Source organism: Cyanistes caeruleus, chromosome 3 (genome assembly GCF_971803275.1).
Source record: "Cyanistes caeruleus chromosome 3, bCyaCae1.hap1.1, whole genome shotgun sequence".
Lineage (NCBI taxonomy): Eukaryota > Metazoa > Chordata > Aves > Passeriformes > Paridae > Cyanistes > Cyanistes caeruleus.
In genome coordinates this window covers 116,940,754-116,966,998 of record NC_141703.1, presented here as the reverse complement: position 1 = coordinate 116,966,998, position 26,245 = coordinate 116,940,754, and the positions used below count along the sequence as shown (strand labels likewise).

General features: G+C 45.5%; 1 protein-coding gene across 1 annotated transcript; it reads left to right on the top strand.

Annotated features, from left to right (window-relative positions):
• The first annotated feature begins 18,593 nt into the window (after positions 1-18,593).
• Positions 18,594-21,233, top strand: LOC147654497 (endogenous murine leukemia virus Env polyprotein from Emv-2 locus-like). Its single transcript, XM_086883809.1, has 3 exons — positions 18,594-18,768; positions 19,273-20,392; positions 21,230-21,233. Exons 1-3 carry the CDS (start codon positions 18,594-18,596, stop codon positions 21,231-21,233), a joined length of 1,299 nt encoding a protein of 432 aa, XP_086739935.1.
• Positions 21,234-26,245: the final 5,012 nt, after the last annotated feature.

The window sequence follows — 26,245 nt, the reverse complement described above, 5'->3', positions numbered from 1 at the left end:
ACAATTATGAAAAGAAGGAATCAAGCTTCTACGATACATGCTCTAAAAAGATGGCTCCAAGGAGTGGCTATGCAAACTAGTTCTTGGAAAAGATGGAATATGCATTAAACTTCTACAGCAAAAATAGATAAAAGGAACATTCCAAAGACACCAGGTGTGGTCTTGGCAGAGAGACAGGCACCTGACCCTTTTTTACCCTTTGATTTCTTATCATTGTCTCCTAAAGGTCTTTTTGTTTATATTAAACCTTTTATAATTTATAAAGCGAGTGAACCTCATTTTTCACATCCCCCACCTCCCCTGTTCCTCCGGCTGTGAAGACCTTTACCCTGCTGGTCCTGGTGGCTGTGCCTTGCTCATGGCCTGCTCTGCTGGCTCCTGTGGAGACTGGCACAGGAGTCCTCCCTTCCCAACTCTGTAGCATCAAACATCCTGTCGGAGCACCACTTGGATTCACGGGCGTTCCAAAACATATTTGTTTCTTTCCTAAGTTGCCAGTCAAACCTCTTGCTTACCTCATTGATGTCTTACATCCTATGCATGTCTTTTTGTCTAGTTCAATTTCTGAAGAGCAACTTTTAAACTTCTGCATACTGGAGGGAAGTGGAGTCTAACCCCACCAATTTTTTGTTTGTTTCTTTTTTTACTTCCTCTTCTTCAGTTGTGAAAGTACAACGCAGAGTACTCTCTTTGCATGCTGAAGTGTGGCTACTATTTAAACCTTTATGTACCTGTCCTTTAATTTTCTTGTATCAGGCCACTTCCTATTAGTGTAGCTCTGTATTTTGAATTAAAAACTGTTGGGTGATTGGGCTGATTGCAGGTTTTTGTTTGTAATTTGTTTCTGCAAAAGCATCCACATATGGTGGGTTTAGTGCTAGCTAAAATCACCAGTGTACCTACTACAAGAATGTACTCATTTCCTGCTGCGAGATACAAATCTCGGAGGAAGGCAAAAGAGGCTCAGAACTTAAAAGGTATGAAGAAAACTATTAACAAAATTAAAGAATAATAAGAATCAAATTAAAACCTTCTCCTTCCTTCCCCACAATCTCCTTGCTTTTCTACAGACAACGTAGAGAAAAAAACCAAGGATTTTCAATCAGTTACTACTCTACAATAGTCTTTCATCAGTTCCTATATAAAGGGAAGTTTCTCTTTCCATGCCATAGAGACTTCTCCACAAGAAAGAGTTATCCTGTGTCTTCAACTTCACAGTTGTAAAAAACAAGGTCCATTCTCCTAATAAATTTTAAAAGGTTTAATATAAACAAAAAGACAACAGGAGACAAAGATAATAAAGCAAAGGGTTGAAATGGCTGGGTGCTTGGCTCTCTGCCAAGAACACACATGGTGTCTTGGAAACACCCTTTATTTATTGTGCCACGTGGACTTTCATGCATATGTAAATTTTTTCAGGAAATGTTTTACATAACCACTCCTTAGATCCGCCTTTTTAGAGGATGCTTATTTCTTAGTTTTGTGGTTTTATCTTCTCTCTTATTATCTTTTCATTTGGGCCTAGGCTTCTTCTTTCACAGGAAGTAAACATTGACAGCAGTGTTGAGTAGCCTGGGCCTCATTCTTCTGTTCACTAGAGGTTATCTTTCCTGTTGAAGTAAGACCTAAATCTAACATCCAAAATTCTTCTGACCTATGCTTAAATTCTAGCTTATAAGAGGAGAAAAAGAAAATTACATAGCAAAAGCTATTCTAACATTATACATATAACATTCATCTTAATACTTGCAAAAAGCCAATAGCACAATATATATTTATTACACAGTCAATTCGTCGCCCAAGGAAAGGAAAGTCTGTTTGCAGTATCAAAGTCCCTCCCATGTCTTGCAACTTTCCCAAACTGCTTTCATGGGCCATGTCACCTTTTGGGGTACTATTTCAAGGATGAGCTGCTCTATCATAAAAAAACAAAAGTTCTTTTATCTCTGGGAACAGAGGCTTCACTGCTTTTCTCCCTGGGGCAATGTTTCTCATCTCTCTAAAGCTCAAGAGCTCCCGCAGAGAGCAGTAACAACAGGTAGCAGCACAAGGAAGCCTCTTGCGGTTACCTTCTCTGAGATCCGGAGTCTCGGCTTCTGCTTTTCTTGCTCTTAAAGCAAGCGGAAAGCTTTTGCACTGCGTCTGGCGAGGAGAACGTGTGACAGGACAACGTATGTTTGTGCAGCCTGGCCCTGCCACTGACGCAAGCACGGATTTGCAGCACCCTATGCCACCCATGGTGTGACAGGTTTCTGTGCTGCGCATGTCATTTCTCTGCATCTGGGAGTGAAAGGGAAAGCGCAATTGTTGTCGCAGAGAGCAGCAGCAGCAGGGAGCAGCAGAAGGAAGTCGTGGCCGTACTTGTTCCACACGACAACTAGCGACTAATCAGCAAGAGTGCGACTGGCAGCTACGTTCCACTTGCAGTCTGAATGTCTAGCGCGACAGATGCCTGTTAAACACCTTATTCGCTTGCCCGCAGCGCTCGCTCTTTCCACCGCCCGCTCGCGGACCGGCACAGTCCCACAGACACGCTTGGTTCAATTGCCGGTTGCCAAAAGCTCGGGAAAGCAGCTTCTGCCGAAGGATGTTCGCCTCCTGCGGTTACCTTCTCCGAGCTGCGGAGTCGCGGTGCCTGCATTTCTTGCTCTTAATGCAAGGTAAAAGGTTTGCACTACATCTGGCGAGGAGAACGTGTGACAGGACAGCACATGTTTGTGCAGCTTACCTCTGCCACTGACACAAGCACGGATTTGCAGCACCCTATGCCACCCATGGAGTGACAGCTTTCTGTGCTGCACAGGGCTTTCTCTGCGTCTGGCAGTAAAAGGGAAAGTGCAATTGTTGTCGCAGAGAGCAGCAGCAGCAGTAGGGAGCAGCAGAAGGAAGTCGTGGTCGTACTTGTTCCACACGACAACTAGCGACTAATCAGCAAGCGTGCGAGTGGCACCTACGTTCCACTTGCATTCTGAATGTCTCGCGCGACAGATGCCTGTTAAACACCTTATTCGCTTGCCCGCAGCGCTCGCTCTTTCCACCGCCCGCTCGCTGACCGGCACAGTCCCACAGACACGCTTGGTTCAATTGCCGGTTGCCAAAAACTCGGGAAAGCAGCTTCTGCCGAAGGATGTTCGCCTCCTGCGGATACCTTCTCCGAACTGCGGAGTCGCGCCTTCTGCCTTTCTTGCTCTTAATGCAAGCGGAAAGCTTTTGCACTGCGTCTGGCGAGGTGAACTTGTGACAGGACAACGTATGTTTGTGCAGCTTACCTCTGCCACTGACGCAAGCACGGATTTGCAGCACCCTATGCCACCCATGGAGTGACAGCTTTCTGTGCTGCACAGGGCTTTCTCTGCGCCTGGGAGTGAAAGGGAAAGTGCAATTGTTGTCGCAGAGAGCAGCAGCAGTAGAAAGCAACAGAAGGAAGTCGTGGTCGTACCTGTTCCACACGACAACTAGCGACTAATCAGCAAGCGTGCGGGTGGCACCTACGTTCCACATGCAGTCTGAAAGTTTCGTGCGCCAGATGCCTGTTAAACACCTTATTCGCTTGCCCGCAGCGCTCGCTCTTTCCACCGCCCGCTCGCTGACCGGCACAGTCCCACAGACACGCTTGGTTCAATTGCCGGCTGCCAAGATCTCCGGAAAGCAGCTTCTGCCGAAGGATGTTCGCCTTCTGCGGTTACCTTCTCAGAACTGCGGAGTCGCGGTGCCTGCATTTCATGCTATTAATGCAAGCGGAAAGCTTTTGCACTGCGTCTGGCGAGGAGAACGTGTGACAGGACAACGTATGTTTGTGCAGCTTACCTCTGCCACTGACACAAGCACGGATTTGCAGCACCCTATGCCACCCATGGTGTGACAGGTTTCTGTGCTGCGCATGTCATTTCTCTGCATCTGGGAGTGAAAGGGAAAGCGCAATTGTTGTCGCAGAGAGCAGCAGCAGCAGGGAGCAGCAGAAGGAAGTCGTGGCCGTACTTGTTCCACACGACAACTAGCGACTAATCAGCAAGAGTGCGACTGGCAGCTACGTTCTACTTGCAGTCTGAATGTCTCGCGCGACAGATGCCTGTTAAACACCTTATTCGCTTGCCCGCAGCGCTCGCTCTTTCCACCGCCCGCTCGCGGACCGGCACAGTCCCACAGACACGCTTGGTTCAATTGCCGGTTGCCAAAAGCTCGGGAAAGCAGCTTCTGCCGAAGGATGTTCGCCTCCTGCGGTTACCTTCTCCGAGCTGCGGAGTCGCGATGCCTGCATTTCTTGCTCTTAATGCAAGGTAAAAGGTTTGCACTACATCTGGCGAGGAGAACGTGTGACAGGACAGCACATGTTTGTGCACCTTACCTCTGCCACTGACACAAGCACGGATTTGCAGCACCCTATGCCACCCATGGTGTGACAGCTTTCTGTGCTGCACAGGGCTTTCTCTGCGTCTGGCAGTAAAAGGGAAAGTGCAATTGTTGTGGCAGAGAGCAGCAGCAGCAGTAGAAAGCAGCAGAAGGAAGTCGTGATCGTACTTGTTCCACACGACAACTAGCGACTAATCAGCAAGCGTGCGAGTGGCACCTACGTTCCACTTGCATTCTGAATGTCTCGCGCGACAGATGCCTGTTAAACACCTTATTCGCCTGCCCGCAGCGCTCGCGCTTTCCACCGCCCGCTCGCTGACAGGCACAGTCCCACAGACACGCTTGGTTCAATTGCCGGCTGCCAAGATCTCCGGAAAGCAGCTTCTGCCGAAGGATGTTCGCCTTCTGCGGTTACCTTCTCCGAACTGCGGAGTCGCGGTGCCTGCATTTCATGCTCTTAATGCAAGCGGAAAGCTTTTGCACTGCGTCTGGCGAGGAGAACGTGTGACAGGACAACGTATGTTTGTGCAGCTTACCTCTGCCACTGACACAAGCACGGATTTGCAGCACCCTATGACACCCATGGTGTGTCACAAGTTCACCTCGCCAGATGCAGTGCAAACGCTTTCCGCTTGAGTTAAGAGCAAGAAAGGCAGAAGGGGCGACTCCGCAGTTCGGAGAAGGTAGCCGCAGGAGGCGAACATCCTTCGGCAGAAGCTGCTTTCCGGAGATCTTGGCAGCCGGCAATTGAACCAAGCGTGTCTGTGGGACTGTGCCGGTCAGCGAGCGGGCGGTGGAAAGAGCGAGCGCTGCGGGCAAGCGAATAAGGTGTTTAACAGGCATCTGGCGCACGAAACTTTCAGACTGCATGTGGAACGTAGGTGCCACCCGCACGCTTGCTGATTAGTCGCTAGTTGTCGTGTGGAGCAGGTACGACCACGACTTCCTTCTGTTGCTTTCTACTGCTGCTGCTCTCTGCGACAACAATTGCACTTTCCCTTTCACTCCCAGGCGCAGAGAAAGCCCTGTGCAGCACAGAAAGCTGTCACTCCATGGGTGGCATAGGGTGCTGCAAATCCGTGCTTGCGTCAGTGGCAGAGGTAAGCTGCACAAACATGTGCTGTCCTGTCACACGTTCTCCTCGCCAGACGCAGTGCAAAAGCTTTCCGCTTGCATTAAGAGCAAGAAAGGCAGAAGGCGCGACTCCGCAGTTCGGAGAAGGTAACCGCAGGAGGCGAACATCCTTCGGCAGAAGCTGCTTTCCCGAGTTTTTGGCAACCGGCAATTGAACCAAGCGTGTCTGTGGGACTGTGCCGGTCAGCGAGCGGGCGGTGGAAAGAGCGAGCGCTGCGGGCAAGCGAATAAGGTGTTTAACAGGCATCTGTCGCGCGAGACATTCAGAATGCAAGTGGAACGTAGGTGCCACTCGCACGCTTGCTGATTAGTCGCTAGTTGTCGTGTGGAACAAGTACGACCACGACTTCCTTCTGCTGCTCCCTACTGCTGCTGCTGCTCTCTGCGACAACAATTGCACTTTCCCTTTTACTGCCAGACGCAGAGAAAGCCCTGTGCAGCACAGAAAGCTGTCACTCCATGGGTGGCATAGGGTGCTGCAAATCCGTGCTTGTGTCAGTGGCAGAGGTAAGCTGCACAAACATGTGCTGTCCTGTCACACGTTCTCCTCGCCAGATGTAGTGCAAACCTTTTACCTTGCATTAAGAGCATGAAATGCAGGCACCGCGACTCCGCAGCTCGGAGAAGGTAACCGCAGGAGGCGAACATCCTTCGGCAGAAGCTGCTTTCCCGAGCTTTTGGCAACCGGCAATTGAACCAAGCGTGTCTGTGGGACTGTGCCGGTCCGCGAGCGGGCGGTGGAAAGAGCGAGCGCTGCGGGCAAGCGAATAAGGTGTTTAACAGGCATCTGTCGCGCTAGACATTCAGACTGCAAGTAGAACGTAGCTGCCAGTCGCACTCTTGCTGATTAGTCGCTAGTTGTCTTGTGGAACAAGTACGGCCACGACTTCCTTCTGCTGCTCCCTGCTGCTGCTGCTCTCTGCGACAACAATTGCGCTTTCCCTTTCACTCCCAGATGCAGAGAAATGACATGCGCAGCACAGAAACCTGTCACACCATGGGTGGCATAGGGTGCTGCAAATCCGTGCTTGTGTCAGTGGCAGAGGTAAGCTGCACAAACATATGTTGTCCTGTCACACGTTCTCCTCGCCAGACGCAGTGCAAAAGCTTTCCGCTTGCTTTAAGAGCAAGAAAAGCAGAAGCCGAGACTCCGGATCTCAGAGAAGGTAACCGCAAGAGGCTTCCTTGTGCTGCTACCTGTTGTTACTGCTCTCCGCGGGAGCTCTTGAGCTTTAGAGAGATGAGAAACATTGCCCCAGGGAGAAAAGCAGTGAAGCCTCTGTTCCCAGAGATAAAAGAACTTTTGTTTTTTTATGATAGAGCAGCTCATCCTTGAAATAGTACCCCAAAAGGTGACATGGCCCATGAAAGCAGTTTGGGAAAGTTGCAAGACATGGGAGGGACTTTGATACTGCAAACAGACTTTCCTTTCCTTGGGCGACGAATTGACTGTGTAATAAATATATATTGTGCTATTGGCTTTTTGCAAGTATTAAGATGAATGTTATATGTATAATGTTAGAATAGCTTTTGCTATGTAATTTTCTTTTTCTCCTCTTATAAGCTAGAATTTAAGCATAGGTCAGAAGAATTTTGGATGTTAGATTTAGGTCTTACTTCAACAGGAAAGATAACCTCTAGTGAACAGAAGAATGAGGCCCAGGCTACTCAACACTGCTGTCAATGTTTACTTCCTGTGAAAGAAGAAGCCTAGGCCCAAATGAAAAGATAATAAGAGAGAAGATAAAACCACAAAACTAAGAAATAAGCATCCTCTAAAAAGGCGGATCTAAGGAGTGGCTATGTAAAACATTTCCTGAAAAAATTTACATATGCATGAAAGTCCACGTGGCACAATAAATAAAGGGTGTTTCCAAGACACCATGTGTGTTCTTGGCAGAGAGCCAAGCACCCAGCCATTTCAACCCTTTGCTTTATTATCTTTGTCTCCTGTTGTCTTTTTGTTTATATTAAACCTTTTAAAATTTATTAGGAGAATGGACCTTGTTTTTTACAACTGTGAAGTTGAAGACACAGGATAACTCTTTCTTGTGGAGAAGTCTCTATGGCATGGAAAGAGAAACTTCCCTTTATATAGGAACTGATGAAAGACTATTGTAGAGTAGTAACTGATTGAAAATCCTTGGTTTTTTTCTCTACGTTGTCTGTAGAAAAGCAAGGAGATTGTGGGGAAGGAAGGAGAAGGTTTTAATTTGATTCTTATTATTCTTTAATTTTGTTAATAGTTTTCTTCATACCTTTTAAGTTCTGAGCCTCTTTTGCCTTCCTCCGAGATTTGTATCTCGCAGCAGGAAATGAGTACATTCTTGTAGTAGGTACACTGGTGATTTTAGCTAGCACTAAACCCACCATATGTGGATGCTTTTGCAGAAACAAATTACAAACAAAAACCTGCAATCAGCCCAATCACCCAACAGTTTTTAATTCAAAATACAGAGCTACACTAATAGGAAGTGGCCTGATACAAGAAAATTAAAGGACAGGTACATAAAGGTTTAAATAGTAGCCACACTTCAGCATGCAAAGAGAGTACTCTGCGTTGTACTTTCACAACTGAAGAAGAGGAAGTAAAAAAAGAAACAAACAAAAAATTGGTGGGGTTAGACTCCACTTCCCTCCAGTATGCAGAAGTTTAAAAGTTGCTCTTCAGAAATTGAACTAGACAAAAAGACATGCATAGGATGTAAGACATCAATGAGGTAAGCAAGAGGTTTGACTGGCAACTTAGGAAAGAAACAAATATGTTTTGGAACGCCCGTGAATCCAAGTGGTGCTCCGACAGGATGTTTGATGCTACAGAGTTGGGAAGGGAGGACTCCTGTGCCAGTCTCCACAGGAGCCAGCAGAGCAGGCCATGAGCAAGGCACAGCCACCAGGACCAGCAGGGTAAAGGTCTTCACAGCCGGAGGAACAGGGGAGGTGGGGGATGTGAAAAATGAGGTTCACTCGCTTTATAAATTATAAAAGGTTTAATATAAACAAAAAGACCTTTAGGAGACAATGATAAGAAATCAAAGGGTAAAAAAGGGTCAGGTGCCTGTCTCTCTGCCAAGACCACACCTGGTGTCTTTGGAATGTTCCTTTTATCTATTTTTGCTGTAGAAGTTTAATGCATATTCCATCTTTTCCAAGAACTAGTTTGCATAGCCACTCCTTGGAGCCATCTTTTTAGAGCATGTATCGTAGAAGCTTGATTCCTTCTTTTCATAATTGTATTTGGGCTGGGGTTCCTTCCTCTGCAGGCGGTCAGTGCTGATAACAGTCTGGACCCCATCATCTTGTCCACTGGAAGTTATCTTGTTTTGTAACAGTCAGGACCTCGCTCTAACATTCAGAATTCTTCTCGACCTATACCTAAGCTTGCTAGCAGGAGAAAAAGACATAGCAAAAGCATATAACATTTAACGTTCATCTTAATACTTGCGAAAAGCCAATATCACAATATGGATTTATAAAAGTTAGACAGAAGAGCTTGGGGTCCTGTGTGATCCCCTTCTCCAGAGGGATGCCCAAACCACCAGCAGATGGCGGCGGGGAGGGGCAAGAGCAGGGGAAGAAGCAGGCGTGTAGCATCCTGGCTGGAGCTGGGCCGGCCAGCCGTGTCAGCAGCAGCCTGTGCCTGGAAGCAGCATTGCCGTGCTGGCTCAGCTTGCACCCTTCCGGGATGCTGCCTGCACTGCGGAAAGAGAAACTAAAGCCATGCTCCAGCTCCCCAAATGTCGAGAAAATGGAAAAGGGAGTTGGAGTCCGGAGCTGTGTGGAGAGCCCCGGCGGCCCCACCCCACTTGCAGCAGCGCCAGGAACACCGTGAGGCACCGCACACCCCTGCCACTACAAAGGTCTCCTCCATCTCCATCTCCGTCCCCAGCAGGAGTAGAGCCACATCTGTGTTACCCCGCCCCGCCAGTAAAGCGCTCATACACAGTGGGCAGAGCCAGCCTCTGCACAGTCTGAAGCACCCATTTCTTTACTGTAAAACAGGTGAGCCCAAACAGCTAGGGAGTGAGGTGAGCAGAGTGAGAAGCAGCAGCATCAGGCAGTGGGGAAAGCCTTTGCCCCTGGTCCAGAGACAAAGGGCTGCCAAGAGAGGAAGTTGGTCCAGGCAGGATGCACGGGTATATGGCCACATCTCTCCATCAAACACGTTCCAAAGGGGAGCTGTGAGAGACACCCCTGAGAAGAGCAGAACAGCTTGGTAACTGATCCATCATCGTTTCAACAAGGGAGAAGTTTTCCTTCTTTCTCATGACCTCGATTTTAAGAGAAGCATTGCTTTTCATCAAGATTTAATTTAGACTAGATAATTACAGGCCTCTGCCAAAGGTTTGTTTTGCTCAATAGCCTTCTCCAAAGGCTAGGAGATTATCCTGTCAATTCAATGATCACTTTGAACTACTGCTAGTGTGGGGGGCAAGGAACTGGCAAACAGATGAGTGCTGGCACTCCCCTGGAAAGCTTCATACTAGGCCAGGCACTTCCCCTCATAGTGAGAGAAATGTATCTCCCAGACACCCTTTCCTGTTTTCTGTTAAACTGTTGCACCCCATTGGTGCATTGTCATTCCACCCTGCTACTTGTATCTAAGTTTCCCCCGCCCCTCTCCTTCCCTATATATACTGTGGTTTTTCCCCAGTTGAAGAGAGCTGCTGTCACTGGCTCCCTTCACTGAGGACTGTGTTATAATAAAGGCCATTTCTTGGTGGAATGCCATACAGCGCTCTAATCGCTCTCTCCGCGTCGTCTGCAAGCTGCCGCTGAGCTGAGATCACTCGCCGGGCAAGGGACGTGCCTGTGCCCCTGAGCTGTCCTTTTCAGGACAGCTTCTTCAGAGTAGTCGTGGCACTCCCTGCCATCGACCCCATCACGGCAGGTGACGCCCAACATGGGGCATCTGAAGAGCCCCGGAAGAAGCGTCCGCCTGCCGTTTTAACTGCAGAGTGTGTTGCTGTTGGAGCTGCCACCCCTTGAGGAGAACCTCTCGCATTCTAGCAAGAGGCAATCCGAAGGGCTGCGACTGGGACTCTCGTTGAGCATCTGGGGCCAAGAAGACAGAAGACAGAAGAGCCCCTGAGGACCGGCCACCAGATGACCACCTGCCCACCACCTTTCCATTGGCTCCATTGGCATCGGCTGAAGAAAAGTTGTAAATTTATACTCTCAAGGGTTTTTTTGGCCTTTCTTATTTCAGTTTGCATTTCGCTGCTGGGTGGGGAGTGAAAAGGATGGGGAATCAGTTTTCTAGACCCAAGCTGAGCCCTCTTGAGAGAGATTTTTACCTCCAAGTTGTGGGCACCCTTAATGCGGGAAATTTTAAGTTTTCAAAAGAGGAATTGGAGAGATCTATTCATTAGATTTTTAAGCATTTTAAAGTTGATTCTAATTCTGTTTAGTTGGGAGATTTTTGGGACAATGTGGAGAGAAAGTTGTACATGGTTCAAGCGGATGGAGATTTTTTTGTTGCTAAGCTTTTTCCTTTGTTTCAAACTATTATTCTTTCATTTGAGAAAGAGGGGAAAAATGTTGAGGGTGTTTGGAATCCCCAGTTAAAACCCCCATCCCCATTAACCTCTCCGAGTGTCCTTAAACCCTCTTCCTTATCTGAGGGGCAGTTGGTGGCTGGACGTAGCCACCAGGCACAGGGTTGCTTCCGTCTCTCTAACACCCCCCCACCTCCTCTCTACCCTTGCCAGGATGGTACTGGCCATGCCCTTCTGGGTCTTTCCTCTACCTTCCTCCCTATGCTTACATACCCAGTTATATCCCCCACGGTTCATGATAATGCTAAAGATGGCGCTGGCAACATGGCCAGCCCTGCCGTCTTGTCTCCCTCACACGCCAGTTTTCCTGCCCTTGTACCTCAAAATGGCCACTTTCCCGCCTCTACCCCTTCTCTTCCTGCCACGCCCTGCTCCTCCTCCCTTTCCACTGCGTCGTTGGGTGTAACCGCGTTAGGCCCTTCCCCATCCACCGGGAAACTCCTCCCCGTTGTGGACCCCAGTCATGCCCCTTCCTACCAGAGCTCCACTCCCGATGTCACTCCAACCTCCAGTCCTCCCAACATGAGGACTGGAAGTCAGAATGGCGGCAACCGGAAGGAAGCCATCTTGGCTTCTTCAGATGCTCACAAGCAAGCCAGTACCGGTTGCCGGAAACAGCCATGCACTGTCATCAAGAGCCCCCCCATCCCCACCAGGAGATGAGAGCAGTGAGCCCTCATATTCAGAATCTGAATGTGAAGACCACTGGGCCGAGGTACAAAGGGAAGCCACGCGGGCAGGAGACTCAGCCCTGTCTAAAACAATATTAGCTTTCCCTGTGGTATATAAGAAGAACAGGGCAGGGGCACTCATAAATGTATGGGAGTCCCTAGACTACAGGGATTTGCAGGTGCTGTGCAGCCACTGAGGAGCATAGTCAAGGCTCTCATTTTTTTAAACACTTACTGGAAGCCACCTTTGCAGCCCATGTCATGGTGTCCCATGACATTAAAAATATTATGAACTGTCTTCTCTCCCCATCAGAATATATGCTGTGGGAAAGGCAGTGGAAGAAACATTTTAAGCAATTGGCAGACGCATCATATATGAAAGATGCCAACAAACCTAATTTAACACTAGAGCAGTTGGCAGGAGAAAGTGACTTCTAGAAACCATGGGAACAGGCCTGAGAACTGCCTGAGGCAGCTCTCTGTGATAGATAGAAACTCTTTTGTTCGCCTAAATATATAGATATGATAGAATGCTTTGCGAAATTGTACTTTAGATATAAAGTAGAGAAGGGGCTGAAGGCCACTAACTTGCTGAAGCTGGCATAATTAATAACAGACTAGCAGAAATTCCTGGAACACTAGGACAAGATAAACCTTGAGAGAGAAACAGTGAGAAAAGGTCAGTGGAGTAGGAGTGAGGAAGACTTGGAGCCTCCCTTCTACGACCACAAGAGGGCAGAGAAAGATCATCTAATGACCAGAGACGCATGTGCAGAAACGCCAGAGGAAAGCCACATCATCAGGAGGCCGAAACGAATAAAAGGACAAACACGGAAGCGGGAAGCGCGGCAGCTCCGTGGGAAGAGGTTTTTCCTCCTCCTCCCTGCCGCCCGGCGCCGACTTTGCTTATTGCTGGCTTGCTATAATTAATAAAACCTTTCCTTATATATTTCTTTCTAGTGTATTCATAACAAATTTGGTCCCGTGACTCGGATGCAATCTGCAGGACGGATACTCGGCACCACCGGTGGGCGCCCCCGCTTTAATATTTAGCGGTCCGGAGGACCGGTTCCTGCCTCAGTTGCACCGACGAACCTAAAAGATCTAAGCAATAAGCAAAAGGGAGACCGGTCGACCCCTTAAAATCTGTGCACAGAGTCCGGACGAAGACGCAGGACGCGTGAGTATTACGGGAACCGTTCGGTCGGGGTCGGGATCCCGGATTGTGGCGAGTGGGGTGTGTGTGAGAGGGGGACTGGTCGACGGATTCCCCAAGCGAGTTCGGGCCCTTCAGTAGTGCGGTTCCCATTAGCCCGCGAGGGCGTGGGCCACAAACAAGGGGAAGCGAAAGCGGCTGTGTGATTGAAGGCACTCCGGAAGAATGGGGCAGGGGAGAAGCAAGCACCCTGTATCTATTAAACTTCCACCCGTACCTAGAGATAGTCCGTTGGGTTTTATATTAGAGAATTGGGAGCATTTCCCAGGAACAGAAAATAAGGATAAGGCAAAAATGATTCATTATTGTGTAGAAATACAGGGAGGAAAGGAAATTTCAAGGAATGTATTTTGGCCTGTATTTGGATCAACTGAAGATTGGGTTAAACAAAAATTAAATTCATGGGTAAGAACAAAGATTCCCTTTAACCCAGAGGAAAGTGCTTATGCAGAGATCCGGGTAGTAAATCCTGAGGCTTTTATATTTAGGTTGACAGAGAATTCGGGGGAGGGGAAGGGAAAGAAAAAGAAACCTCGAAAAGAAGATGCTTTGATAATCCCCCCCCCTCCATTTGTACCACCACCACCACCACCACGAGCCCCTCCCCCTCCGAATCCCGAGGAGGAGGATTTAGACATGCCAGAGGTGGGGCCTATTACCAGGAATAGATTCAGAAGGAGACAGGAGAACCTATTCCCATTGAGAGAGATGCCAATGGGTGGCCCCCAAGCTGGAATAGGATTTATATCTGTCCCCCTTAGTTCGGGGGATGTCAGAGATTTTAAAAAGGAGATGGGGCATTTATTGGAAGATCCATTGGGGGTTGCAGAAAGAGTTGATCAATTCTTAGGACCTAATATATACACCTGGGAAGAATTACAATCTATTTTGAGTATTTTATTTACGGCAGAAGAGAGAAACATGATTAGAAGGGAAGGAATGCGCATCTGGGATGCTCAGCATGCCCAGGGACCACTGGCAGATGTAAAATGGCCCCTTTCAAAATCCCCATTGGGATCATCAGAATCCAGCCCATAGAGTACACATGCAGGATTTAAGAACTATTATAATTCAGGGAATTAGGGAGGCAGTCCCAAGGGGTCATAATATTAATAAAGCATTTAATGAGAGGCAAAAGAAGGATGAAACTCCTACAGAATGGTTAGAAAGACTAAGAAAGAATTTTCAATTATATTCTGGAATAGATCCAGATACCCAACTGGGACAAGCACTGCTTAAAGCACAATTTGTGGCAAAAGCCTGGGAGGATATTTGGAGGAAGATAGAAAAATTGGATGGGTGGCAAGATAGAAGTTTGGATGAACTTTTGAGAGAAGCACAAAAAGTGTATGTTAGAAGAGAAGAGGAGGCTCAGAAGAGGCAGACTAAAATGATGGCGGCTGCTGTAAGAGAGAGTAGGGATCAAACCTGGAAAGGGAAACAACAGAGACCAATGAGAGATTCAAAAGAAAAACAAAACGCTAAAACTTGTTTTTACTGTGGAAAGAAAGGACATTTTAAAAGAGAATGTAGGGTAAGGATCCAGGATGAAAAGATGTTCAAAGAAGACTAGGGAGGTCAGGGGCTCTTTTTTTTAGGGACCCAAGACCACCCTAAAGAGCCCTTGATAAAGCTAAAAGTGGGTCCCCAGCACCAAGAAATAACATTCTTGGTGGATACTGGAGCTGAGAGATCAACCATTCAGTTTTTACCTACAGGATGTAGTATATCTAAAGAAACTGCCACGGTAGTGGGAGCAAAGGGGGAACCCTTTGAAGTGGGGGTTATTAAAGATGTGATAATAGAATCAGAGTCAAAAATTGGGGTGGGAAATTTTTTTATTAGTACCAGAAGCAGATTATAATTTGTTGGGACGAGATTTAATTATTGAATTGGGAATACATTTAGATGTAGTTGATAAGGAGTGGAAAATAAGATTATGTCCTTTAAGAATAGAAGATGAAGAAAAAATAAACCCAGAAGTGTGGTATACACCTGAGAGTGTGGGACAGCTGAAGATAACCCCATTCTCGGTTACTATTAAAAACCCAGAAATTCCAGTCAGAATAAAACAATATCCCTTGTCACCTGAGGGACGAAGAGGGTTGAAACCAGAAATTGACAGATTGTTAAGCAAGGGACTATTAGAACCATGTATGTCACCTTTTAACACACCCATACTGCCAGTAAAGAAGCCAGATGGGACATAACGTTTGGTACAAGATTTAAGAGAAATTAACAAACGCACAGTAGCACGGTTCCCCGTAGTTGCAAATTCGTACACGTTATTAAGTAAGTTGGGGCCTGACAGTTTGTGGTACAGTGTTATAGATTTAAAAGATGCATTCTGGGCCTGTCCTCTTGATGAGGCTAGTCGAGATTATTTCGCTTTTGAATGGGAAGATCCAGATACGGGGAGGAGACAACAACTGAGATGGACGGTATTACCCCAGGGATTCACCGAATCCCCCAATTTATTTGGGCAAGCATTAGAACAGATTTTACAGGATTATCAGATAGACCCAAGAGTGACCTTGATACAATATGTGGATGGCTTGCTTTTAGCTGGGAAAGAGGAAGAAGACGTAAAGAGAGAGAGTATTAAGTTGTTAAATTTTCTGGGTTTAAAGGGATTGAAAGTATCCAAGGCAAAGCTCCAATTCGTTGAAAAAGAGGTAAGATATTTAGGTCATTACCTTAAAGAAGGAAAAAAAAAAGATAGATCCTGAAAGAGTACAAGGAATTTTATCATTACCAATTCCAAAAAATAAAAGACAGATACGTCAAATCTTGGGATTAACAGGATACTGTAGACAGTGGATTGAAAATTATAGTAGCAAAGTTACATTTTTATATCATAAATTGACACAAGAGGGATTAATGAAATGGAGTTTAGAAGATACAGAAAAATTCCGGGAGCTAAAAGAAAGTTTAATTCATGCTCCTGTCTTGAGTCTCCCAGATTTAAGGAGACCTTTTTATTTGTTTGTAAATGTGGAAGATGGAATTGCCTTCGGAGTTTTGACTCGGGAGTGGGCAGGGAGAAAGAAGCCGATAGGGTATCTATCAAAGATCTTGGACCCCGTGAGTAAGGGCTGGCCAACTTGTTTGCAAGCAGTAGCAGGATGTGCCCTGCTGGTGGAGGAAGCTAGGAAAATCACCTTTAATAGCAATTTGAAGGTAATGTCCCCCCATAATATTCGGGGTGTGTTACAACAAAAGGCGGATAAGTGGATTTCAGATGCTAGACTTCTAAAATATGAAGGAATTTTAGTTGAGGCCCCAAACTTAATATTAGAAACCACCACTTTACAAAATCCGGCTGCATTTTTGTATGGAGAACCCGAAGGCGAATCCCTGACACATGACTGTATAACTACAATTGAGGAACAAACCAAAATTAGACCTCATTTGGAAGCAGAGGAATTAGAAAGCGGAGAAAAGTTGTTTGTGGATGGGTCCTCCAGAGTAATAGAAGGAAAGAGGAAAACAGGCTATGCCATTGTACGAGGACCTGATTTGCAAGTCCTAGAATCAGGTCCATTAGACAAATCTTGGTCAGCCCAAGCTTGTGAATTGTATGCAGTATTAAGAGCATTGGAATTATTAGAAGGAAAGGAGGGGACAATATATACAGATTCCAGATATAGTTATGGAGTGGTGCATACGTTTGGTAAACTGTGGGAAGAAAGAGGTTTAATAAATTCCCAAGGGAAAGATTTAGTCCATCAAAAACTCATAATTGCAGTATTAAAAGCCCTGAGAGGGCCCAAAAAGTTGGCAGTGGTTCATTTGAAAGGACATCAGACGGGAATGGACTTGAGGAGTAGGGGAAATAATGCCGCAGATCAGGAGGCAAAACGGGTGGCATTACGGACAATGGTCCTAAAAGAAAAAGGGGGGCATGAAGAAATTATGGAACATAAGGATAGTGATTTAAGAAGTAAATTTACTGAGGAAGAGAGATTAAAACTCCCAGAGACAGGAGCGATAGAAAACTCAGAGGGGAGATGGTTCCTTCCAGATGGCCGAGAAGTACTACCAAAAGCCATAGCTCAGAGAATATTAGAAAAAATGCATCAAAGGACACATTGGGGAGCACAAGGACTAATCGATTATTTTGCAGCAAAGTATATGAGCACAGGTATTTGAGACTTAGCTAAGCAAATTACTAGAAGCTGCCTCCCATGTTTAAAAACAAATAGAAAGAATCTCAGAAAATTACCTTATGGAGGGAGACCCTTAGCAAAAAGACCTTTTGCAAATATTCAGATTGACTTTGCAGAACTACCAAAGGTAGGGAGACTTAAATATCTCCTGGTCCTAGTGGATCATCTCACCCATTTTGTAAAAGCTTTCCCTACATCTAGGGAAACTTCACGAACAGTTGTAAAGGTGTTATTGGAAGAAATAATTTCCAGATATGGGGTACCAGAGACAATAGACTCTGACAAAAGTCCCCATTTTACATCAAAAATAACTCAGGAGGTGTCGGAGGCATTAGGAATAAAGTGGGAACAACACACCCCTTGGCACCCTCCAAGTTCTGGGAGAGTAGAAAGAATGAATGGAGAAATAAAAAAACAACTTACTAAGCTAGTAATGGAAACAAAACTATCATGGGTCAAATGTGTTCCATTAGCCTTTCTGAATATTCGAACTCAGCCAAGGGCAGATTTGGGAATTTCCCCTTTTGAGATGTTATATGGTATGCCTTATAATATAGAAGAAGTTCAAACACATCCAAATGTAAGTGATCAGTATATCAATAAGTACTTAATAAAATTAATGAAGTATAAGAAGGCATTGTGGGAAAAAGGAATGCTAGCTCAAAGACCACCATTGGATTTTATATTACACCAAGTACAACCCGGAGATTGGGTGTTGATAAGAAGTTGGAAAGAGAACCCCCTCACACCAAAGTGGGAAGGACCGTATCAAGTCCTGCTAACAACTGATTCTGCAATCCGAACTGCGGAGAAGGGATGGACACATGCCAGTCGAATTAAGGGACCTGTGGAGCCACCAAAAACTAATAACTGGGAAGTGGTTAGCCCGGCTGGGGACCTGAGACTTAAAATATCCTGGAAAAAAAAAAAAAAAAAAAAAAAAAATCTGAAAATTATTAATCTGCTTAGAAACTTATGAATAGTAAACTCCATAAAGGCTTTTATATAGAATATAAGATACCCCCATCTAGTAGGGAGGAAATATATAATAGTAATGTTAAAATAGGTTGTGCTGTATGCCAGAATTGTTACCCTTTTGTTTGTTTTAAAAGTATAGTATGTGAAGAACATTGGTGGACCCACTGTCATAGAGGCTACCCACCGAGAGGGGTGTGTAGATTTTGCTACATTGCCCAGAGGAGACTCACCGATTGGGCCTTAAGAACCAAAACACAGGCAGGGGAATTTGAGAAAGGATCAGAAAAGTGGTGGGCCATTTACTCAAAAGGAGTCAATTCCTTGTATTATTGTTACCATCCAAACGAACCTGCACCTTTTGTAATAAATATAGTAGCTGGGTCGTGCAGACGGTGGCTCCAGGAATTGAGGTGTGATACCCCTTTAGTAAAACATAGAAGTTGGGAAAAATATATACAAAGAAAGAATAAAAAAAGGAGTAATCTCCCTCCTGAAGAATACTCTTGCTGCCGAGACGATGGTACACCCCGTGGCCCGAGGCAACTGGGTCGACGACGGGAGAGGCAGAGGAGTAATAAACTGTGGAGGGAAACACTCCAAAATACATGGGACCAAAAGGTCATGGTCCTGGAAATGCCACAAGAATGGGAATGAGACAACCCAGCAAAATAATTTATGGGAAGCCCAAATTGGTATTTTACAAAAGAAAAGCCTCTATTATAGCAAGGGAAGCCAATGCTCATTAAAAAGGTCAGTAATATTTATAATTTTAATTAGCACATTTAACATTTGTACAAGTAAGACTCATGAACCCTTTAATTGGTCCTTAACCCGATGGGAGGACCAGGTTATTATTCTATCACAAATTACCTCTGGAGCCCCTAGCTTTCAAGTTACACTAGACTCTCTCATTAAGTGGAAGGGTATTAATTATTTCCCACCTGGGCATAAGGTACTATACATGTGCCCAGCTTCTAATCCAGGCAGAGGGTATTGTAATTATCCCGGAGAATTTTACTGTAGATATTGGGGCTGTGAGACAATTTCCATGGGATGGAAAGTACAAAACCCAGATAAGTATCTAAAGGTTGAACGGGGTCCACACGGATGTGTAAAGCCCTGGATAGGCCCCTCAGGGGAGATAACATATATTGGAACTTGCAAATTTCACTATATAAATATTACACAATCCCAAGATCCTGGGTGGTTATTGGGAAGAACCTGGGGTCTCAGAGTATGGGAACCCGGAAGGGATCGGGGGGTGCATATACTCATAAAGAAAGAGGTAGTTCCCCATGACTCGGGATCTGTTGGACCAAATCCAGTGGTGTGGGGAGTAGAAGACCCTAAAGTAAGGGATCACAATAACCATTCAGAAAAATTAGAAAATAACACCCAAGTATTAACCACAGTAGAGACACCCCAAGAATATGGAAACAAAGCTCTTTGGAAAATTCTGCAAGCTACCTTTAAAGTATTAAATGATACACATCCAAATTTAACTAGAGAATGTTGGTTATGTTATAACATTAATCCATCCTTTTATGAGGCCATAGGCTCCATAGCAGAACCAAAAAGAGTGAATGGTACCAATCCTGCTGCTTGCTTATGGCAATCAGGAAGGGAAAATACTCCAGGAATAACATTATCTCGAGTCACTGGAAAAGGGAAATGTGTGGGAAATGTGCCCCTAGATAAGAATTACTTATGCCAAACAAAAATACTGATTAATGACCCTCGCAAGCCAGCTCAGTGGCTGATTCCAGCACCTAATACTAAATGGGTTTGTAACACTTTAGGAGTAACCCCATGTGTTTCTATAACAGCCTTTAATGAAACTTATGAATTCTGCATACAGGTCATAATAGTTCCCAGAATTATTTATCATTCTGAAGAATATGTGTATACACAATATCAAAACCCAGAACATCATTTAGTGAAGCGAGAACCCCTCACAGCACTAACAGTAGCTGTATTGCTAGGCATAGGAGGGGCTGGATTAGGAACAGGTGTAGCATCTTTAGTAAATCGGCACCAGGGACTCAGAGAGCTTAGAATTTCAGTAGATGAGGATTTAAGAAGAATTGATAAATCTATAAAGGATCTCACAGACTCCCTAGACCCACTGGCTGAAGTGGCCTTACAAAATAGAAGGGGATTAAATCTATTATTTTTACGACAAGGAGGCCTTTGTGCTGCCCTTAAGGAAGAACGTTGTGTACATGTAAATAAAAGTGGAATAGTAAGAGAAACCATGGCCAAATTACAGGAAGGACTGAAAAAGAGAAAAGAAGAACAAGAAATGCAACAGAATTGGTATGAATCTTGGTTTAATTACTCCCCCTGGTTAAGTACTTTATTATCCACCATAATGGGGCCCTCAATTTTACTAATTTTAGTACTTACTTTAGGCCCTTGCATTCTTAATAAAATTATTAATATTGTAAAAAACAGATTAGAAGCAGCACACCTTATGTTAATACATGCTAAATATGAGGCCTTAAAGGGAGAAGAAACAGAAGATTATTTAGAATTAAGTAAAAAAGAACTACAAAGATTCAGCGAACAAAAGTAAGAAATAGAAAAAGGGGGGGTTGTGATAGATAGAAACTCTTTTGTTCGCCTAAATAAAAAGATATGATAGAATGCTTTGCGAAATTGTACTTTAGATATAAAGTTGAGAAGGGGCTGAAGGCCACTAACTTGCTGAAGCTGGCATAATTAATAACAGACTAGCAGAAATTCCTGGAACACTAGGACAAGATAAACCTTGAGACAGAAACAGTGAGAAAAGGTCAGTAGAGTAGGAGTGAGGAAGACTTGGAGCCTCCCTTCTACGACCACAAGAGGGCAGAGAAAGATCATCTAATGACCAGAGACGCATGCGTAAAAACGCCGGAGGAAAGCCACATCATCAGGAGGCCGAAACGAATAAAAGGACAAACATGGAAGCGGGAAGCGCGGCAGCTCCGTGGGAAGAGGTTTCTCCTCCTCCTCCCTGCCGCCCGGCGCCGACTTTGCTTATTGCTGGCTTGCTATAATTAATAAAACCTTTCCTTATATATCTCTCTTTCTAGTGTATTCGTGTATTCATAACACTCTCCATGATATTGCCAATGCTGCAATCTCTGACATCTCTTCTTGTCACCCCAGGTAACAAGGTGCCAACGCAGTGCTTCACTAACATTAAGCAAGGGACAAGTGAGTATTTCATTAAATATATAGACAAGCTGAAATTGCCATTGAAAAGCAAATAGAGTGCCCAAAGGCACAAAAAGAATTTTTGGTAAAAATAGCAATGGCCAATGCCAACATGGAATGTAAAGCAGTTTTACAGGCCCTCCCACTTGACCCTGAACCAACCATAGACCAAATGGTTGAAGCCTGCGCCAAGCATGTCTCCACTTCTACCGAAAACACAGTAGCCCTTGCGGGTTCTAAAGGGCTGGCAGAAAGGATATCCAGTGCCTATGCAGCTGAAATGATAAAGGACTCAAGCTCAAGCCACTGTTTTAACTGCGGCAAGCCTGGACACTTTTTTAAGGATTGCCCCGAGAGACATTTTTTATAGCCACCCAACCACCAATGGTTACCCAGACCAAACTGGCATTAAGGAAACTTCAATCAGAGCATGGGACAGCCCCGTGCACTGACATCAAATCAAATGCCGCACCACTCCATCCCTCCTGCAAAAACTACCATCCCGCCTCCATGGGGACTTAGGTCACAGGTGCAGTGTTTGCTTCAGCCCACACAGGAGAAAATGCCAAACATACCAGCCAACATTTTCTCCTTGTGTTTGCTACCCTGGGAGTCCCAGAACAAATAAAAACAGATCATGGGCCCGCTTACACCTCCCATAGACTGAGAGATTTCTTCAGCCAGTGCGGGGTGAAGCATGCCACAGGCATACCTCACTCTCCCACAGGGCAATCAATAGAGGAAAGGACACATCAGAACCTTAAAAGAGTCCTTGATCAGCAGTGGGGAGGAACAAAGATCATTCTTCCCATTGAGAGGCTCTGTAAGGCTCTGCATGTTATGAATTTTCTAAATTGTTCACCTACAGAGCCCGACCCCCCTGTAGTTCTACATACCCCTGTAGAAGTACGGCACTTCTCTAATTTGACCCATGCCAAACTCACAGAGAGGTCACCAATGCTGATCAAGGATCCTGAGTCACAACAGACATCAGGACCTTTCCCAATGATTAGCTGGGGGAGAGGGTATGCTTGTGTGTTAACACCATCTGGTCCTAGGTGGCTCCCAGGGAAAAAAATAAAACCATACCTAGTCCCTGCAAACCCTGCACTGGACACAGACATCTTAACGTCTCCTGAGACCCACACAGCTTCTCAAAAACAACAAGCCACCGCTGCCTGGAGACGGAGACATCGCCAAAAGAAGTTGACGCAGAGAACCACTCCAATCGTTACCAAATCTCAAATGAGACACCGCATCACAGCCGAGACCATGCCGGATAAGTAGAGCTCCTGAAACTCCCTCCCCTTTCCCTTCCTGTTCCCTATGCTCCTTTCCCCTCAAAAACCTACCCTTTTATACAATTGCAATGCACCTTTAATGCTGCTGCTGCTGGTGACAGGTCATGCGCCCCCTCTGCACAGAATGACCCCACCAGCAAACCACTACCTCAACCCATACCTGTTCTTTTTTCGTTTTAAAAGAAAAAAGGTGGAGCCCCTGCTCCAAAACCAGAAGTTAAACTTTTTATGCTCCGTTATAGACCATGGGAGGCAGAACCATCTTTGAGTTCCTGACCCTCTCGATGCTTCTGGAAACATCAGTTGTGGATGCCTGGCTGGTAGCACAGCCCCAGGAGAAGGAATTTGACAGGTTGTACTCCTTTAACCTGTCCAACCATGGCGAGAGCATCCACACATGCATCCAGAAGATCAGCAACATGGTCCAGGAACTCAAGAAAAAGAAAAAGAGAAAAAGAGCCCCAATGGTTTGAGGACCTTTTTGGAAGTTGGGGACTCAGAGGGTGGGCTTCCTCCCTTTTAAAGAACATTTTCTAGATTTTCTTAATCATCATTATTTTACTTTGTATGTTTAGTTGTTGTAAAAGGTTGTTAGCGAGGTCACTGGAAGATGCATTTTTATTAAATAAAGAAGGGAGCTGTGGGGGCCAAGGAGTCGGCAAGCAGATGAGTGCTGACACTCCCCTGGAGAGCTTCATACTAGGCCAGGCACTTCCCCTCATAGTGAGAGAAATGTATCTCCCCGACACCCTTTCCTGTTTTATGTTAAACTGTTGCACCCCATTGGTGTTCTCCCCTGCCTTTCCACCCTGCTACTTGTATCCAAGTTTCCCCCGCCCCTCTCCTTCCCTATATATACTGTGGTATTTCCCCAGTTGAAGAGAGCTGCTGTCACTGGCTCCCTTCACTGAGGACTGTGTTATAATAAAGGCTATTTCTCAGTGGAATGCCATACAGAGCTCTAATCTCTCTCTCTGTGTCGCCTGCAAGCTGCCGCTGAGCTGAGATCACTCGCCGGGCAAGGGACGTGCCTGTGCTCTTGGGCTGTCCTTTTCAGGACAGCTTCTACAGGGTAGTCGTGACACCCATGCCATCGACCCCACCATGGCAGCTACCATTCAGGAACACATAATCATGGAATGATCATATGAAGGTTCTTTATTAAAGAGCTCTGGGTATCAGGGGGACACATACCCAAATCTGACCGGACTTGGTTTCGAGCTGAACCTATTTTATACTCTCTCGCTATATAATTTACATTTTCATTATTATTAAACTTACAATGTTATATTTTATACATTGATTCCATCCAAGCATGGATTTCTCATGATTCCCCTCAAACCCTTACCATAGTTTCTCATGATTCTTTAAGCAACCGTTATATTATTTATCATATCTTGACTACACAGGTGCAGTTTCACATGATCTTAGCAAGCATGAGGCCTAACATTTCCCAGGGCCTTCTTTTCCCAGGGCTTGCCAAGCCTAACTTTCTTTCTAACTCCCCAAATTTTCTGTGGAAATCTTTTACTATCACTACTATAAGTGCTCTCTTCACCCAGGGGCTTGCAAAGCAACACCTAGAATGCTCCACATCCTATGCACAGCACAAGAAACTCGCTGCCAACAGGTTAGCAAGCATGAAGACATCAACTCTCAATTAAACATGGCAGAAAGAGGTTTGACAAAAGCACAGAGAGTGGCTGTTGTTAGAATTCCTTCAAGACTAACACACGTGGTCATGGCTGCATTTTCCCTAGCATTACATTTGTTTACAATCACATTAACTTTATAAAGAGTTTTAGGTGTCCACTGGGACTTTTTTAAAAAGTCTTTCTCTTCAGCCATATGAAGAAATGCTATTGTTTAAGGCAGTGAGGCGTAGACACAATATTTTATTCAAAACCTGTTTGCACAACTCAGATTACACTGACCGTGAAGTCACTGTGAAGAATGAAAACAAAGGAGAATATCGCATTGGGCTGGAGCTTATCTGGCTCTATCACTTTGGCCTGCAACAGGAGTGGGTCACACCCCAGGAGCAGGATGGCCCGAGGTGCAACTAGAGCACTTGCTCAATGGCTTTTTGGCTGTCAGTCTGCGCTCTGAGGAGACAAGGACAAGAGGGAGGTCTTTTGCATGGGATGATAAAGCATTTATTGCTCTGGGGAATCTTGGGGACAAAAGACAGAAAATTGCGAGCATGCAGCAGCTGAAATAGGGAGACGGTTCAAAGGGAGGGTATAAAGCATCAGCTGATCAGAGATATCCTGGAGAGGGTAAAAGGCAGGGTTCACAAAATCACAAAATCAAGCGGGGGAAAGTTGGGTCACATGGACTAATCAAGCGCTGAAGTTCAGGGGGTTTCCGAAGTGGAATTCCAAGCATGCGGTGGGCTTAAGACAGATTGACAGGAGACTCGGGGTAGATTGACAACATGGGGTGGGAGGGTCTCATTTGGACCAAACTATCAACTTGGGTAATAACAGAACATACCATTAACATGAAACACAATGCAACATCTCCCCGTTTTCTGTTTAAGAAGGAGAGTTTTGGCATTGAGGAATAGATTCTGATCAGGGGAACACATTTCTCCATGAGGATTGCTGTGTGGATACTGCTATATGACTGACTTCAATATGGTAAACATTAACTAAAAAAATCTGACATATCACTGAGAAAAAGAACAGTCAGGGATAATCTGACAGTCAATTAGGGGATCGGGTTTTCCAGTTCCTTGGTGCCAGTGCCTCCGGAGGGAAGCCACAGTTACATCTTTGGTGGACTGGACTGATCGTGGTACAGGCTTGAGGATGGGCGGTTTGACCCACTTTTGAGGGACCCATCTCAACCCAGAGGGCGTGGATATGCAAGCATATCCCTGACCCCAAGTGATTAACCCAAATGGGCCCTCTACTTTTGCTGTCTCAGGACTCTTTATTAAAACTGGCGGGTGTTCTCTCAATTTCAGCTGTGTGTTACTGCTGAGATGCCGAACAGGCGGGTTACAGTGTTCAAATAAGCGGTTTAGAAAATTTATGGTAAACAGTGCTTTACAAAGCTTAATCTGTGGTGGATCACTGGTGGTATTACTCTGCTGCTGCTCTAGAACTCTCTCGAGCGACTGATGTGTTTGCTCAATGATGGCTTGACCTGTAGGTGAATAAGGGATACTTGTTTTATGGTTTACTCCCCATTTCTGCAGGAACTCCTGGAAGGCCTTGGAGGTATATGTGGGACCATTATCTGTTTTAATCTCTTTAGGGATCCCCAACACACAGAGAAGGCCTGCACTAAGTGTTTTTGCACATCTGTGGTCTTCTCTCCTGTATGGGCAGAAGCATAGACTGCTCCAGAGAAAGTATCCACTGAAACATGAACATACCCCAGCCTGCCAAATTGCGGGACGTGAGTCACGTCCATCTGCCACACTTCACAGCTGTTGAGGCCTCTTGGATTTAACATCTTTAACATCTGTCTCCCATTTCTGAGTCTGAGGATCCTTCCAGGTCATCACTGACTTGTGGGATGCTCCAGATGCATCTGTGAAAACTGCCACAGCATTGAGTGGCCTCCAACTTTGTTTTTCCTTGGGGACTAATTTAAATGCTGAATTAAATAATTTATGTCCAGGATTATGAATTGAAATAGCTATCTGGGTAGCTAT

Bases quoted from the DNA above. Each gene is read 5' to 3' on its own strand.
- LOC147654497 (XM_086883809.1), top strand. From the start codon at position 18,594: ATGGTACACCCCGTGGCCCGAGGCAACTGGGTCGACGACGGGAGAGGC. The intron at 18,769-19,272 runs GTATTTTACAAA...CACAATCCCAAG, and splicing joins TTTATGGGAAGCCCAAATTG to ATCCTGGGTGGTTATTGGGA.